Source organism: Hyaena hyaena, unplaced genomic scaffold (genome assembly GCF_003009895.1).
Source record: "Hyaena hyaena isolate Hyena2069 unplaced genomic scaffold, ASM300989v1 scaffold_118, whole genome shotgun sequence".
NCBI lineage: Eukaryota > Metazoa > Chordata > Mammalia > Carnivora > Hyaenidae > Hyaena > Hyaena hyaena.
In genome coordinates this window covers 1,624,556-1,640,407 of record NW_024080751.1, presented here as the reverse complement: position 1 = coordinate 1,640,407, position 15,852 = coordinate 1,624,556, and the positions used below count along the sequence as shown (strand labels likewise).

At 60.2% G+C, this 15,852-nt stretch overlaps 3 protein-coding genes across 6 annotated transcripts in view; 1 reads left to right on the top strand and 2 right to left on the bottom strand.

The window, feature by feature from the left end:
• Positions 1-474: 474 nt before the first annotated feature.
• On the bottom strand, positions 475-6,023 carry PSMA7 (proteasome 20S subunit alpha 7). The gene is made up of 7 exons (XM_039237072.1): positions 5,810-6,023; positions 3,575-3,701; positions 2,937-3,061; positions 2,125-2,247; positions 1,572-1,691; positions 1,056-1,118; positions 475-690 (listed from the first exon to the last, which is right to left on the bottom strand). The coding sequence occupies exons 1-7, from the start codon at positions 5,903-5,905 to the stop codon at positions 598-600; spliced, it is 747 nt and encodes a 248-aa protein (XP_039093003.1). The 5' UTR covers positions 5,906-6,023; the 3' UTR covers positions 475-597.
• On the bottom strand, positions 5,950-6,438 carry LOC120234925 (translation initiation factor IF-2-like). The gene has a single exon (XM_039236942.1). It carries the CDS (start codon positions 6,436-6,438, stop codon positions 5,950-5,952), a length of 489 nt encoding a protein of 162 aa, XP_039092873.1.
• SS18L1 (SS18L1 subunit of BAF chromatin remodeling complex) overlaps positions 6,367-15,852 on the top strand; it is a 25,102-nt gene continuing 15,616 nt past the window's right edge. For 2 of the 4 annotated variants that reach the window (XM_039237016.1, XM_039237015.1), the window contains exon 1: positions 6,367-6,505. In XM_039237016.1, the coding sequence (XP_039092947.1) occupies positions 6,437-6,505 (69 nt within the window). In that variant the 5' untranslated portion in view covers positions 6,367-6,436. Of the gene's footprint in view, positions 6,506-6,717; positions 6,931-15,852 lie in introns of those variants that run through there. The other 2 variants (XM_039237017.1, XM_039237018.1) reach the window with 2 other exon arrangements.

The following is a 15,852-nucleotide window of genomic DNA, read 5'->3' as shown; positions in this document are numbered from 1 at the left end:
TAGGATGGTGGTGAAGCTGCTGCTGCACGGGACCTGGAAGGAGGACGGTCTCTGGCTAGAGAGCGAGCGAGCGCACGCGCACAGGGGACAGTCAGCACCAGCATCTCAAGGGAGAGCACTGAAGTGTGAAGACTTGATTTACGGAAACCAGAAGGGACTCCTGAACACGGCTGCTGCTCTGCGGGATTCTGACTGAACACCAAACGGGTGCCGTGTGGGTCTCCCTGATGTGCGTCAGGAAGGAACGAGGTCCGTCTGCTAGCCCTTCTGTTGGGAGTCCCTGCGTCCGTCTCGCTCATGTGATTCTGTCTACAGCAGCCGTCATGCTTTGCGTGCACTCCTGGCGCAGCCTGGACTCCAACCCAACAAGATGGCCCCGGCCCGCCACCAGCTTGGCGACAAGAACAGAGAGCATGCAGACCCCCTTTCCACAGAGCCTTCTGGACTACACCCAAGAGACGCACGCTCTGCAAAAAAGGGTAACAAATAGGAAGTTTATTGCAAGATCTTGGACAGTAGATGAACGGAATGGAAATGCCTGCGTGTCATTTTGAGAATCCATGATTTGAATTTAAAAATCAATTCAAGATTTCATCATCATGATGCTTTCTTTTGTTTCTTCTTTTCATTTTCTTCTTTTTCTTTTTCAATTTCGGCAACGTACTTCTCAATTTCTTCAGGATTTAAAATCTACCAAAGAAAGGTTATGATTAGCCTCCAAGGCACACAAGGCGCCAGGGCACCAGTGTCCCCTCTGGGGAGGAAGGCGCTGGGGCTCTGGCCACACGCCCTGCATGGCTGCTTTCACAGGAAAACTAGGCCGTGTGTACCTGACCGCGTGATACCAGTCAGAGCCGCGCAGGCCTGCGGACACGCAAGCACCAGCCTCCCTGGAGATCCTCACTGCGGGCCCTGCCCTCCCGCTTGTTTGTGGGAGCCTTGGGAAGGGCCTGTCTCCCAGCACACGGCGTCCCCCATCCCTGGGTCCCTGCTCCCCACCCCCCATTCCTGGGAACGCTCCAGGGCGAAGGACAGCAAGCAAACTCGGTGATTACCTTGAGGGGTTGGTCACGTCTCATGACGGCCAGTTCAATGTTTTTGCCACCGGACTGGACCACCTTGGAAGGCACAGGAGGTGGTCAGGCGCCACCCGCCCTGCCCTCCCCACCGTGAAGCCCAGACGGCTGGACTCCAGCCTGGCCATCTGGCCACCTCTCTGCTGCTTTGGCTTTACCTGCCAGCATCTCCCAAGTGCTGACGAAGCCCAAGGCCATGACTCCCAGCTGCCAGTCCCCCTTCTATCCCCAACCTCAGCAGGCGTGCTGTGAATGGAAGACTCCAACCTACCCTGCACCTCCTGTCCAGCCTCTGCTCCTCACCTGAGCACGCTCCCGGGCCAGCTACCTGGCCCCACCTGCCCTAACCGCACGAGGGAGCTGACGGGTCACCAGAGCAGGCACCGGAGCAGCGCCCGGCACGCCGCCTGTGCCCTCACCGCCTGCGCACAGCCGCCCACTTCCCTGCTGTCCATCCTGCCCCGCCCAAGCAGCAGATTTCAAATGCAAACGCACTTCCAGGAGGGCCTTGATGACCAACTTAATGGTCAGGTCGTCCGTCTCAATGGCTTCGTCAGTATAATTCTTCTCCAGAAACTCCCGCACAGACTTGGCACCCCGGCCTATCGCATTGGCCTGAAAGAGAAACGTGTTCTATGGTGCCGGGCATGACAATCCAAAACCAGCCCAGGACATGGCCGCGGCTGCCTGGGCCAGCCGTGCGTCACGGAGGCAGCCTGGCCCCCAGGCCCTGCCCTGTGGACTCCTTTCCCCAAGGGCCATTTGGAATTGGCACTGGTCCTTACCCCGAGTGGGATTCTTTTTCATTACTGAAAGACACAAAGGTGACCGTATTTCGTGCCACATACCCCCACACCTATCGTTAGACACGGTCTCAAACAGCAACGTCTACGGACTTCTTCACTCCCACACCAGAAGCGTCACAGAACAGACAGGTAGTGAGTGCACGTGCACACGCGCCAGCAGGAGACCCAGTTCCTTCTAGTGGTCTCTGCAACTCTGTCCTGGCAAGTCCGCCAGAAGACCCTCTGTTCTGTCAGAGCCTCACCTTCCAGGCATGGTATGTCCCCGAGGGGTCTGTCTGATAGAGTCTGGGTGTGCCATCAAAGTCGAAACCCACAATGAGGGCAGAGATGCCGAACGGTCTGCGTCCATTGCTCTGCGTGTAGCGCTGGCGGGAAAAGGAACGTATTAATGTCTTCTTGGCACAAAAGGCCCCACGGAACCCACCCTAAGTCGCGCGCGCACACACACAACGCGCACACACACGACGTTTCCTACAGCTGGGCCTTCGCTGTAGGGATGGAGACACTCAGGTTATCTGCAGTTCAAATGCTGAGGACGGCGGGCCTGGACTGCTCGTCGGTCCTCCTTCCTTTGTGCGGTTTTGCTCAGAAAGACGTGTGAGACCGGCCTGTGACCAAACTGAATCGCAGGGCACAACCGAGGCCGCCAGAACCACTCTGACAACACACGTGCTTTTGGCTACGCACTTGACTTTAAAACGACCAGCACTTCACCAGAGGGTGGGGCTGGCTCTCAGCTCCTCCCAAATGCTTGGTAACCAATCATTCAGGACATCAAGACAAAGACTATCATGTCCCTCCAGAAGTATGAGCTTGGACTGTCCCCACGCCACTAAATGAGAACAATGCCACCAAAGTGGACAAGCTACAGTGAAGTTACACTGCACAAAGATCGGGACTGTGCGTGGAATTAGAGCAGTTTCCTGATTCCCCTGAAGTGACCTATGCAAACACGTACACACAGGTAACATGAACTCCTGCGGCAGGACACTTTTCAGGACACAGCAGTGGCTGCCATGTAACCAGGGCTGAGCCACAGGCAGGGAAAGCCCACCTGCTTGAGACTGGCAATGTAGCGCGTGATGTACTCCACGGTGACTGGGTCCTCCACGGTCAGCCGGTGGCTCTGGCACTCCACCCGGGCCCTGTTGATGACTATCCTCGCGTCTGCAGTGAGCCCTGCAACGGCAGAGAGACGGCCACCTGAGCCACGCCTCATCGGTTCCAATCGAGGAAGCACGGGTCACATAAGCACACAGCAGTTATACTTCGGCCAGTTCTCTGAAACCCGGTTCTCAGGTCATCTGGGTGACGGACGCTGGAGCGATCATCCTCTGGCTGTGCACAGAGGCCTCTGACGACGCCCAGTTCAGTTTACAGCAACTGGGATCTTGCTAGAGTGAACCTGCCTGGAGGCACGAGTGTCCAGAGCACACAGCGCGCCCCCACGGCAGGGACTGCGCCGGGGAGAGCCAGGCGTGCTGAGCCTGTCTGGAGACTGATCCCGTCATGTGCCAGCAACAGCACAGAGCGCCCCTGCCCCCCATGAGAGCTTGGTGAAGCTGGCAAAGATCCAAATCACCTCCTTTTAAATGACTTTAGTTTACCCACTTTGTAGATCTTTCAAAAGCCACCCCACCAAAGCTCTAATCTTTAACGACCTCTAAGGACCGGGGCACCGGCCCCACGCACCTGCGAATGCCATGCAGACGTTGTCATCCAATGCACAGATCTTGCGTACGGTTCTCTCATCCTGCAGTTTGGCCACCGACTTCTTCTCCACGCCCAGAACAACGATGTCCTTTCCTCGCACGCCCACCTTCAATAAAAATCAACACGGTCCTTAACAAAGCGACAAGGTTCTGCCGCCGGGCACGGGGCGCTTCAGCGGGTGGTAACGGGGTCCTGCGAACACCCTGGGGGTGGGCCCCACACTTCGCAGGTCACAGAAACTGACCCATGTGTGGCAGAGCTGGGTGCCCACTCCTGGGCACCCACCATCCAGTATGAAGTTTCCGCTACAACACAGTAGCTGTTGTGTATTTGTGTATATTACTTCAACGCGGATCAGAGAGACACACATAAGGCTTTTAGGCCTGAAACCCTAACCTTTAACGCTATTGTTCTGAAAGCAATGTTTCTATCATTGTGAAGCGACATTAAAACCCACCCTGGGAGCACCTCGGTGGCTCAGTCAGTCAAGAGTCCAACTCTTGGTTTCTGCTCAGGTCATGATCTCCCAGCGGCTTGTGAGACTGAGCCCTCAGTCAGGCTCTGCACTGGGAGCTGCTTGGGAATCTATCCTTGCCTTGCCCTGCCCTGCCTCTCTCTCAAACAAAAACACGCCCCCTCTCTCTCAAAATAAAAAAACACTGAGAGAACAACCTCCCCCCCCCGTGACACACCTGTGCACAGCCGTGGGGACGGCCTGATTCACTCTCCTGTCAGAGAACAACTCTTACCAGCAATTCCTGGGAATGAGCTGCTCTCTGGGTACAGCACAGACTGTACAGGGAGGAGGATGTATTGAAAACAGGAAAATCCCCCACCGGCCAGTGGACCCCCGACCCTATCCGGGCAGGAGGAGACAGAAATGGGGCAACGCTCCAAGAAGCAACACGCCTCAGCCCAGAGCAGCTCTCTCAGCCACAGCTCTGCGGGCACCGGGCTGCCCTGCCCACCTCTACCCCTACACATAGGCTGGCAGTACTTCACAAAGAAACAGGTCTGCACCCGTTGCCAAATGCCCTTTTGGGGCGCAAAATTCCAGCCCCCCCCCCATGCTTGGGAAGCACTGGTCTTCGGGGTTTCTGATCTCAAGGCTCCTTCACATAGTCTAGGAGGTGAGCCTCCAAGTTCCCCTGGGAAAGGAGGCCAGGCCCAGAGGCACTGGGAGTATTAAGCAAAGCCGCCCTGGCTGGCCAGAGGGAGTACTGGGGGCGGGGGGAGCTTCCAAGCAGCTCGTCTCCCAGTGCTCTTTAACCTAAGTTGGGCCCCAAGATGGATTCTGGACCTGAATTTCATAAGAGATTCAGGAAATGAAAGCACTTCATCGCTCAAAGCCGTGTGTCCTTTCTCTCTGCGCCGGCGCACCCACAGGTGTCTCAAGCAGTGATCAAAACGGCAGGTCTGTGCTCAGATGGCAGCAGCAGAACGACTGCCAACGCTGCCCGACGCGGCGGAGCGCTCCTGGTGGCAACGCTGACGCGGACCGCCTGCTTCCCTTTGTTCCTGAAGCTCACCTGGGCCTCCGGGACCACTGGTGTCCCTAGTGAGGGCGAGTCCCCTGGCCAGGACCACAGGGGGGCGGCTCACCTAAGCTGCCAACAGACTAAAGGAGTCACCGAGCCAGCAACGACCCAGCCCTGCTGCTCGGTGCCCGCACCCGTGCCCTGACGCTCGAGGCGCATCAGCCGGGGCCCAGGGCCCGGGGCCGTGCAGGGCGACCCGCCAAAATGGCCGTCCCACGGCCGCTCACACACCCTGGAAACGCCCGAGGGAAAGAGAAACCCGTACTCCGAAGCTCACCGCTCAGACAGAAGCGCCGGCCTCTCAAGCGCCCGCGCAAAGTCACTGGCACCCATCTACCACTGCGCCCTTCGGTGAGGACCCGCCGGCAGCGGGGCAGGCCCCCAGGCTCTCCTGCGCCCGCCTGCTTGGCCGTCCCAGCACCCGCAGGTCCCCAACGTGCCCCCGCCCTGTTTCCTTCAGCGACACGGACGATCCCGGGGCTCCCCAAGAGCCGTTGCGCGGGCCCCCGAGAGCCGCTCGAACAAAGCCCATCCCTACGACGGAGGCCATGAGCACCGGCGACCCTGGGCCGGCCTCGGGAGCCCGGCTCGCACCAGCCTCCTCCGCCCCGGCCCGCTCTCGCCACCCGCCGCGCACGCCGGGCCGGGGCGCCAGGCCCCGCCGGCCGCCGCTCACCGCGGTCGAGCCCTTCTTCACGGCCTCCTGCGCGTACTCCACTTGGAAGAGGTGGCCGTCGGGCGAGAAGACGGTGATGGCGCGGTCGTAGCTCATGCCGGCGGCACGGCGCGGCGGCGGGGCACGGGAAAAGCGCACACTCACTGCCGCACGGTTCGGGATTCACGACGCCTCTGCGTTCGCGCCGTGCGCCCGCCCGCCCCCGCCGCCGCGCACTGCGCTGCTGGCGTACGGCGCCGTACGGAGGCGTCGGGCAGCGTCGGGCGGCGTCGGGCTGCGTCAGGCGGCGTCTGGCTGACGTGCGCGCGCGCCGGGGCGGGGCCGGGCCGAACCACCGGCGGCCGGCCGCGGGGGTGGAGGCTCGGCGGCGGAGGGCCGGCCGCGGGGCGCAGAGCGGCCGACCCGGGGCGCCGCCGGGGACTCGCCCTGGGGGACCGGACGGCGCGCCGGGGCGGCGGAGCGGCGGGCCCGGGGGCGACGCAGGGGGCGGCGGGGCGGGCGAGCCCACGGCGCGGCGCCCCCCGTGGTCCCCGCCCCCCCAGCGACTGCGGAGAATGAGCGCCCAGGGCCGCCGAGCGCCGCCGGAGCAGAAGCCCCGAGGAGCTCGGGCTCATCTCGCGCGCGACCATGTCAGTGGCCTTCGCGTCCGCCCGGCCGCGAGGCAAAGGGGAGGTCACGCAGCAAACCATCCAGAAGGTGGGCCGGGGCGGGCGCGCGGGGCCGGGGCGCGCGGGCCGCCGGCGGGCGCGGGGCGCGAACAAAGCCGGGGCGCAGCCGACGGCCGCGACCCCGCCGCCCCCCGCGCCGCCCGCGCCCCGCTTGGTGGGGGACGGGGCCCGGGGCGGCCCGGCCGGCCCGGCGGGCGGCGGCGGCGGCGGCGGCGGGGCCCGGGCGCACAGGAGCCCGGCCCTGCGAGGCCCGCGGGGGCGCGTGGAGCGCGGGGCGCCGAGCCAACGGCCCCGGAGCCCTGCCCGGAGCGCGGCGGCCCCGGGGTCGACCCGCCCGCCGCGCTTCGCGGCCCTTACTCGCGTGTCACATTGTTTTTCAGCCTGACACCCCGGCCAGCCTCCTCACCTAACAGAAACTTTACCGATTCGCTTTACAGCCTTTCCCCGCGTCCTGTAAGTTTGGCCTTGTGGTTTTACTGAGATAACGCTTACGTGGGTGTGGGGGCGCCTTTGACAGAAGCCTTACGCTTTGGACCTGGGATTTTACGTTTTCTCCTGTTTCTCCTTAGAAGGCAAGTTCAGAAGAAAATCGGTGTTAGCCATTCCCGTTTGAATTTTCTCAGCGTCTCTGGCAGCAGCTGCCCTGATTTCTTTTCCACCCGAGGATTCTCGGGTCAGCAGCACGCCGTGCTTCCCGCTAGCTGCTGCTCTCCCGGCGGGGTGCGCCTGCGTGACCGCGGCCCCTCTTCCTTAGGGACTCGCCGGGACCTTGCGGACCTTGTCCTATTTGCAGACTGCCTTTGCTGCGGCCGGTTTGGGCACGTGGACCTCAGCGAGCCGCGCCGGGAAGGAGAGGACCCGAGAGGTGGCAGAAGGGCAGCGTTCGTATTTGTTTAGCAACCAGCGCCTTCTGCCCGCCTGGCCCTGCTCTCCCGGCTCTGGGACCTTCCCTCGTTCGTTTGTGGCAGGCAGTTACTGTGTCCCTTTTACAGATCAGGAGACTGAGGCATAGCGAAGCTAAATGTGGTTGCTGTGAAGCGGTTTGCGGGGAGACAAACCCAGACGGTGGCTCCAGGGGCTCCCGTAACGAGGACTGGCGCTCTGGGAGCACTTGGTGGGCAGAGGGTCAAGCAGGGGGGCCCAGAGCCCCACTTTGGCAATCCTGGGGGGGTCTCCTGGCATCTTGCCTTTTCGGAGCTCGAACGTGATGAGCACAGATGTGGTTTCCAAAGCCCCCTTTGGCCTGACACCCACCTAGTCATCTGCGCCTCGCACTCACCCCGTTAAAGCTCCCAGAAGTCTTCGGCAAAACCGCGTGCCCGAGTGCCTGCCATCCCCAGGCATCAGGTCCGAAAGAGGGAAACTCGCCGAGCGTTGAAAATGGGGCTTCGGGTTCGGCTCTCGCAGATTTGTGCTGATGGGGTTAGCGGTCGGCGCACCTGCCCTGGGGTTGTGGCGGTGAATGCTGGCCGGCCGTGAGGGGCTGAGAGGTGCAGGCCTTACACTCGTGCTCAGAGCATTGAGGAAAGCCAGGGACTCCTCGGCAGTGTGCCTGGTAGCCAGACAGCAGGAAGTATATGGCTTGTCCTCAGTTTGCCTGGCAAACTCCTACTCGGCCTTCAAGGCCCTCTCAGACATCCTGTCCCCCATCTCCTTTGGCAGTTGTGCGGTAAGTGCAGCACTTTGACAGGTCGCTTGGCCTCCCGAGTTTGCACATCACCAAATTATTCTTTGCTGGGCCCCCAGCCTGGCACGCCGCCTGGCACAGCTAGTGTTCGGTTCGCGCTAGAACATCTATGACGCCGGTTCCGTCAGCGGAAGCGTTTGGGGGCAGCAGACGTATTCGTTTCCCGGGGCTGCCACAGTGTGTCATGACCTTGGTGGCTTAAACAACGGAAATTTATTTCCTCACCCTCTGGAGGCCAGAAGGTCCGAAGTGAAGCCATCGGCAGGGCTGGTGACTTTCTAGGGGCTCTCGGGGAGGATCGGCCGTGTTTTCCCCTGCGCTGCTGCTGCTGCAGGCTCGCCGACGCATCACCCCACCCCTGCCTCGGTCATCCCGTGGCGTTCTTCTCTGCGTGTATCTTTGTGTCCACGTTGCCCTTTTCCCTTGAGGACGCCACTCATAGGATTCAGGGTTTCCTCTACGTCAGCATGACCTCGCCCTGAGTTCGGGTACATCCGTAAAGACCGTGTTTCCGTATCAGGCCACGTTGGCAGGCACTGGGGGTTGGGGCTCGAACGAAATATCTTGAGGAACACAGTTTAACTCGTAACGGCGGGCGTGTGGGGGAGGAATATTCCAGACAAGGAGAACCAAGGAGCGAGAGTAGAAAGGGTCTGAAGATCCAGGGACTTGCGGCGGTTCCCGCACATGGTCTGCATAGACGGATGCGGAAGATTGAAGGGGTCAGGGTGGTCTTGCCGCCGGTCTGCATGGAGCAGGTCACGGGACCCGAACCGGAGGGCAGGGAGAGCGGCCTGGTCTGGGAGTCACGGCTGAGCACCCTGGTGGTTTCTCCGGTGGCGACCAAACCGTTTCAGTGCAGGGGGAGATGGCTGCCCGGTGCTCGTGGGAGAACCACAGGGCACGTGACTTTGCCAGGGAGCCTGAGGCGGAGACGGGCAGCATCCCCACGAACCGCAGCGTCCCCAGAGCTGGCGAGCCGCCTGCAGGCTGGGGCCTGCGCGGGCTGCTGTCTGCTGGCTTGGGGCCAGGGGCTCCCCGCTGCCCAGCCCTGCGCTGGAGGGCCGTGTGGCTGGGCTTGGGCACATCGGAGGGGGCCGCGGACACCAGGCCTTGGCTGCCGGCCAGGCACCTCTTTGTTTCTGGGCATACAGCAGTTGCTTAATAAACGTGAGTTTTATCATTACTGCTTGTGTTGGTTTTCTTAATTCATTTTCTTGGCTTGGGGGGGGATGGATCCGTGTCTTCTCTCTCTGTCCCCCAAGCACACTGTGCAGGGGGGAGACAGGCTCTGTGGGAGCTGGACAGAGTTGCCGGACAGGTGGGCACCGGGGGTGTCTGCTGGCGTGCGTCCGGTGTAGAGAAATGAGACCCGTGAGGGCAGGGGCCGTGCCCGGGGCCTGAGTCAGGGAGTGGTCAGCACCACACCAGCCCTGCCCCATGGTCCTTCGTGCCCAGCGGCAGGGGTCAGGGGGCGCAGAGGTAAAGGATGGCTGTCTGGGTGGGGGGGTGCGATGTGTCCTCAGACCTAGAGTGTGTCTTAAAGAGTGTGAGCTGATTTGGTAAAGGAGGTAAAATTTGCCATTTTTAAAATTAGCTAGCTGTCCTGCAGCTGCAAGGGGCTTGCGGACGCCAAGCCCCCCCCCCCCCCCACTTGGCTAATTGACTGTCTCAGGCTGTTGTTACCGAAAACCTTCGCCCCAGCGAGCAGAGCCCCAGTCACGGGAGGCACGGAGCCTGTCTTTGCATCCCCAGGGGCGGGAGGGGGTGAGGCCAGGGCAGGGCCAGCCCTGGGGCCAGGAGACCCGGTGGAGCCGCAGAGGGAGCCAGGGCCTGGGGTGCTGTGGGTCGGTTGTGCGTGAGGGCGCTGCTCCGTGAGGCCCTGAGTGCCGTGCCCGTGGGGAGGCGTGAGGAAGCATGATCTCAAGGCGGGAACAGCCAGGCCTGTGCCCTCTGCCCTGTGAAACGTGGCAACAGACCCTCCTGCCAGGAGGGAGAGGGCAGCGGCCGGGGTCTGCCATGTGACACTAACAGGTGTCCCCACTGGCATTATCGTGGCTCTAGTCCTGTGCCCCTAACCTGTCCCCCGGCCATGGGCCAGAGCCCGAGCACCTGGCCCGTGTGCTTGGAGTCAGAGCTCTGTGAACAAGGAAGTGCCGCCCACAACCCCAAGGTGCAGGAGTGGGGGGACTCGGCGCCGGCGTCCCCAAGTCCTGCAGGACCCATGCACCATGACTGCTCCCCCTGCCACGCGAACATGAGGGAAGCCAAAAGGCTTCAGGGAGAAGGTGACAGATGTGGGTCCGAAAAGGGCTCCTGTAACTCGGTCCCTTTGTGCGTGACCGACATGGCCCTGTGCAGAAGGCACGGCCTTGATGGGTGCTTCTGTTCCTTCCCGTGGAAGTTGCTGGAAGATAGGGTGGGGGTGGGGAGGATGGGACCCCACGGAATGCCAGGGGCCGTGGAGCTTTCTGGGTTCAAATTCTTCAATGGATAGGCTCCTGGGCTGAGCCTTTCCGTGCCTCGGTTTCCTGGTTTTCGATGTGGACGACGACGGGAGTTTCTCGGAGGCTGTGGCCACGGCTAAGCACGGCGACCTGGCACCGGACAGCGCTTGGCATCGTAACGGAGGGTCTTCTGCATTTAGAGCGGACGCTTGACCATGATTTATCCGGGGCGTCCTGCAGAGGGCGCGACAGTCCCATCCCAACCGCATGGGACTGCGGAAAGTCCAGGGTCACTTGGAGAACACGAGGCCGCTGCGCGCAGACGCGGCGCACCTGGTGCACGCGCACCTTCCTCCTGGAAGGCCCCGGGCCCTGGCGGTCTTGCTGCCCGTGGGGACTGGCACTCGTGAGCGCTTCCGGCACTGAGGACGGGAGGGACCCTGCCCGCACCAAGGAGACCAAAGTGTGCTGTTGTGTTGGCGTCGCGCGTGTTTTCCTACGTCCTTAGAGTCTTTGGAAACGTGTTTGGACATGTGTGTCAAACAGAGGTAGGAACTCAAGGCCAGGGCCAGCTCCTCCCAAGGACACTTTGCAGGTAGGGTTTGGGGTATTTTTGAGACCCACGTGCCTCCTTCCCGTATTCTGCAGCTGGGTCCCTCCCATACCCCCTGGTGGCCGCCCCGAGGCCCGAGTGGGAGGAGATGGCACGCCGGGCACCGGCTCCACTCCCGGTGATGCCTCCCCACTGCCCGGGTCCTGGGCTCTCCCCCCACCCCCGCCCCCGCGGCAGCCTGCTCCGGGCACTCCCCCATGCGTGCCATCTGTGGCATGGGGGCAGTGGCAGAGGCCGAGGGGAACCCTCAGGAAGCTCCGGAGCTGCGGAGACGTGTGCTGGTACCGGATGCTCAGCCAGTAGGGGGAGGCCAGGGTCCCAGAGGTGCCGACCTTGGGGAGAGAGCAGAGGAGCGGGGAGCGGAGAGCGGCTGCCCGAGGACCTCCCCACTACTCACCAGCCGCAGCTCGATGTTGACCTCTGGCTCCTCCCGGTGGTATTGCCAGCCTTTCAAGTCATCTCTTCTCAGGAAGCCTCCCCTCCCGGATCACATCATCTCTCCTCGGAAAGCGTCACTCGGGATCAGGTCCTCCCTCCTCAGAAAGTCTCGCTCTGGATACTGTCATCCCTCCTCAGAAAGTCTCATTCGGGATCCAGTCATTCCTCCTCAGGAAGCCTCGCTCCAAATACTGTCATCCCTCCTCAGAAAGTCTCACTCGGGATCCAGTCATTTTTCATCAGAAAGCCTCGCTCTGAATACTGTCATCCCCCCTCAGAAAGTCTCACTCAGGATTCAGTCATCCCCCCTCAGAAAGCCTCGCTTTGGATCTGGTCATCCCCCCTCAAAAAGTGTCACTTGGGATCCAGTCATTTCTCCTCAGAAAGCCTTGCTCTGGATTTGGTCATCCTTCCTCAGAAAGTCTCACTCAGGATCCAGTCATCCCTCCTCAGAAAGTCTCGCTCTGGATACTGTCATTCCCCCTCAGAAAGTCTCATTCAGGATCCAGTCATTTCTCCTCAGGAAGCCTCGCTCTGAATACTGTTATCCCTCCTCAGAAAGTCTTGGGATCCAGTCAGCCCCCCTCAGAAAGCCTCGCTCTGGATTTGGTCATCCTTCCTCAGAAAGTCTCACTCAGGATCCAGTCATCCTTCCTCAGAAAGCCGCTCTCAGGATCCAGTATTCTTTGGGACCCCAAAGAGTAAACAGTATTGTTTGGGATCATGTTATCCCTCCTCATAAAGCTTTACTCAGGATCCAGTCATTCCTCCTCAAAAAGTTGCTCAGGATCAGGCTGTTCCTCCTCAAAAAGTCTGGCTTGAGATCAGGTCATGCCTCCTCAGAAAGCCTCACTTGGGATCATGTCATTCCTCTTCAGGAAGCTTTACTTAGGATCTGGTCATCCCTCCTCAGAAAGCCTCACTCTGGACCCAGTCATTCCTCCTCAGAAAGTCTCACTCGGATCTGATCATCCCTCCTCAGGAGACCTTACTTGGGATGATGTCATCCCCCCTCAGAAAGTCTCACTTGGGATCCGGTCATCCCTCCTCAGAAAGCCACGCTCAGAATTCAGTCATCCCTCCTCAGAAAGCCGCTCTCAGGATCCAGTATTCTTCTTCAAACAGTTGTTTGGGATCAGGTCATCTCTCCTCACAAAGCCTCACTTGGGATCATGTTATTCCTCCTCATAAAGCTTCACTCAGGATCCGGTCATTCCTCCTCAGAAAGTTGCTCAGGATCAAGCTGTTCCTCCTCAGAAAGTCTGGCTTGGGTCAGGTCATGCCTCCTCAGGAAGCCTCACTTGGGACCACATCATTCCTCTTCAGGAAGCTTTACTTAGGATCTGGTCATCCCTCCTCAGAAAGCCTCACTTGCGATCTGGTCGTTCTTCCTCAAAAAGCTATTCAGGATCAGGTCATCCCTTCTCAGAAAACCTCACTCTGGGTCCAGTCATTCCTCCTCAGAAAGTCTCACTTGGATCTGGTCATCCCTCCTCAGGAGGCCACACTTGGGATCATGTCATCCTTGTCAGGAAGCTTCACTCAGGATCTGATCAGGCCTCTTCAGGACGTCTGGCTCCGGACCAGGTCATCCCTCCTCAGGAAGCCTCCCTTCAGGATCAGGCAGTTGTTCTCCACTGTCCACAAACTTCTGGCCTGTGTGGAGAAACTCCGTGCCATGGTTTTTCAGTTGGTTCTTTTTTGGATCTCTCTTTGTCCTCGGTGTTTTTGGCAAGCTGGCCCCTTAGAGAACCTTCTAATATGGAAATTCACATCCTTTAATTCTGAGAAAATACTTTGAAGACATTTTTGGATGATTTTTCTTCTTGTGTTTTCTTTCTGGAAGTCCCAGAAGAGCTGTTTCTTGCCAGTCAGATCATTCTTCTAATTTTACCTTCTTTTCTGTTTTCTACCATGGTCTTTTTAACCTGCTCTCTAGGAGTTTTTCTCAACTTTATATTCCAACCACGTGTTGATGGTTCTTTGCTGTGGTCAATACAGAACTATCGCAGGGCCCTCTTTGCTTTGTTTGATGGCGTCTTTCATTAATGAGTATAGTCTTTGGGGGGCGCCTGGGGGGCTCTGTCAGTGAAGCATCTGACTTCAGCTCAGGTCATGATTTCATGATTTGTGAGTTCGGGCCCCGCATCAGGCTCTGTGCTGACAGCTTGGAGCCTGGAGCCTGTTTCAGATTCTGTGTCTCCCTCTCTCTCTGCCCCTCCCCCACTCATGCTCTCTCAAAAATAAACATAAACAAATTTTTTTTAAGTGAGTATGGATAGTCTTTTCGTCTTTCGGGGATATGAGTAACGGTTGCGCTTTTCTTACTTTTTGTTTTTCTAAGCTTCCTTCTCGTGTGGTTTGGCATCTGCGGCGGCTTCGGCTTGTCTAGATTGTCTACATCTTGTCTAGTCCGCAGGCTTCCCCGGAGCGCTCTTGCTCAGGGCCAGGGCCCGGGCCCGGGAAGGGGGGGTGGTCTGGGGCATCACTGGGGGGCTGCACCCCTGCCTCCGGTGCCCTGGCGCTTCCCTTCTCTGTCACCTCCCCTTCTCTGCCTCCCAGTCTACTGGTGAGCAGCGGGGAGGGTCCCGGGGCCCCTGCCTTCCTGGTCTCTGGGTTCCCAGTGAGGCTGTGTCACATCCGGCACCCCGGGGGCTGCCCGCCAGTTCTAGAACCCTGCCGCTGGCACTGCTGTCTCAGCCCTGCTCTGTTCATGGCCATCTTTCGTCTCTTGCTCACCGGGGTCATCAGGGTTCAGAGGTCAGGGGCCTCCAGTCCACCCTCTGTCGCCTTGGGCCTGGCCTTTTTTCTGGGCGTTTATAACTTAACTGAGAGAAAGCTGCGTTTTGTGTCCTTTTCCTTGCTACGCTTACAGGACGTGTCCTCGCACGCAGGAAGACTGTAAACTGTCAGCAGTGGCTGCTTCTGCTACAGTCTGCTCAGGTGCTGCCGGCCCTGATTCTTCTAATGTTGAGAAGGACGGTGTCGCGGGGCACCTGGGTGGCTCAGTCAGCTAAGCCTCAGACTCTTGGTTTCGGCTCAGGGCATGATGTCATGGTTCATCGGATCGAGCCCCACGTCGGGTTCTGCACTGGGTTCTGCGCTGTCAGCACTTAGCCCGCTTGGGATAGTCTCTCTCTCACTGTCTCTCTCTCAAAATAAGTAGATTAAAAAAAAGCAGAGGATGACCCTACAGTGAACCTCCTGATCCTGAACACTCCAGCTCTGCGGCGCGTGTCCTGGGGAGACAACTCCTGCCCGGCAGTTTCAGGCGGGGGGTTTCAGGAAGCCTTTGAGGGGTGGCTTTCAGAGAGAGAGGAAGGTCATTCTAGTTGTTTACCTTAAGTAACCTGGACCACGAGTGTGCATGTGCGACGGGCGGTTTGGCTTCACGGCGGGTGCAGCCGCCGCCCCCTGCCCGCAGCAGGCCCCCCGGCGGCTCCTGGGCCCGCAGTGCCCACCTCCGCTGCCCCCACGTGAGTGCAGACGGGGGAGTGTAGATAGGATGGAGCTGTAGCTTAGAACAGAGAGGGAGAGACCGAGCCCGAGGTTGCAGAGGCTAAGGGACGGTTGCCCACGAGGCCACAGGGCAGACTTGGCCTTGCAGCATGGCCCGGTCAGGCCCTTTGTGCCTTGGCCTCCCCTCCGTGGACAGGATCGGCCCCGAGCTCTGGAGGAGGACTCCACGGTCAGAGTGCCGGGAGGAGCCCGCGTTGCACGGGGAGGAAGGGCGGGCCGCCCTCCCTGCAGTGGCGAGCAGGGGACCCCTCCTCTAGTTCAGGGGCCTGTGGCGCTGAGCCCGCCCAGAAGAGCCTGTGCCGTGGCGACCGGCAGTCGTTGAGGGCAGAAGCCATAGAGTTTTCCTTCGCCTTGAGCTTCCGAATAGAGACCTTTCCACGGAAAGCGGGGTTTGCCTTGGGCTCCGTCCCACCCCTCCTTCGGGAGGGATCGAGGGACCTCTTCACAGCCGGCTGGAGGGTGGCTCGCCCCTGCGAGCGTCACCCCCCCCCCCCGCCCCCTCTAGGCCTTCCTCCATCACCTCCTCCCGGGTCCCCCCGGACTGTCCCTGGCGCTGCCCCCGACGGGGCCGTCCTGAAGCGCTGGCTCTCGTAGGTCTTTGTGACGCCCCACAGGGCTGCGAGCCGCCTCCCGCAAGCGGGACCGCCTGCCCAGCCGTCCAGACAGGGACT

Bases quoted from the DNA above. Each gene is read 5' to 3' on its own strand.
- PSMA7 (XM_039237072.1), bottom strand. From the start codon at position 5,905: ATGAGCTACGACCGCGCCATCACCGTCTTCTCGCCCGACGGCCACCTC. The intron at 1,692-2,124 runs GTGAGGCTCTGA...TTTCTCTTTCAG, and splicing joins GGACATACCATGCCTGGAAG to GCCAATGCGATAGGCCGGGG. The intron at 1,119-1,571 runs GTGCGTTTGCAT...GTGCCTTCCAAG, and splicing joins TCATCAAGGCCCTCCTGGAA to GTGGTCCAGTCCGGTGGCAA.
- LOC120234925 (XM_039236942.1), bottom strand. From the start codon at position 6,438: ATGGTCGCGCGCGAGATGAGCCCGAGCTCCTCGGGGCTTCTGCTCCGG.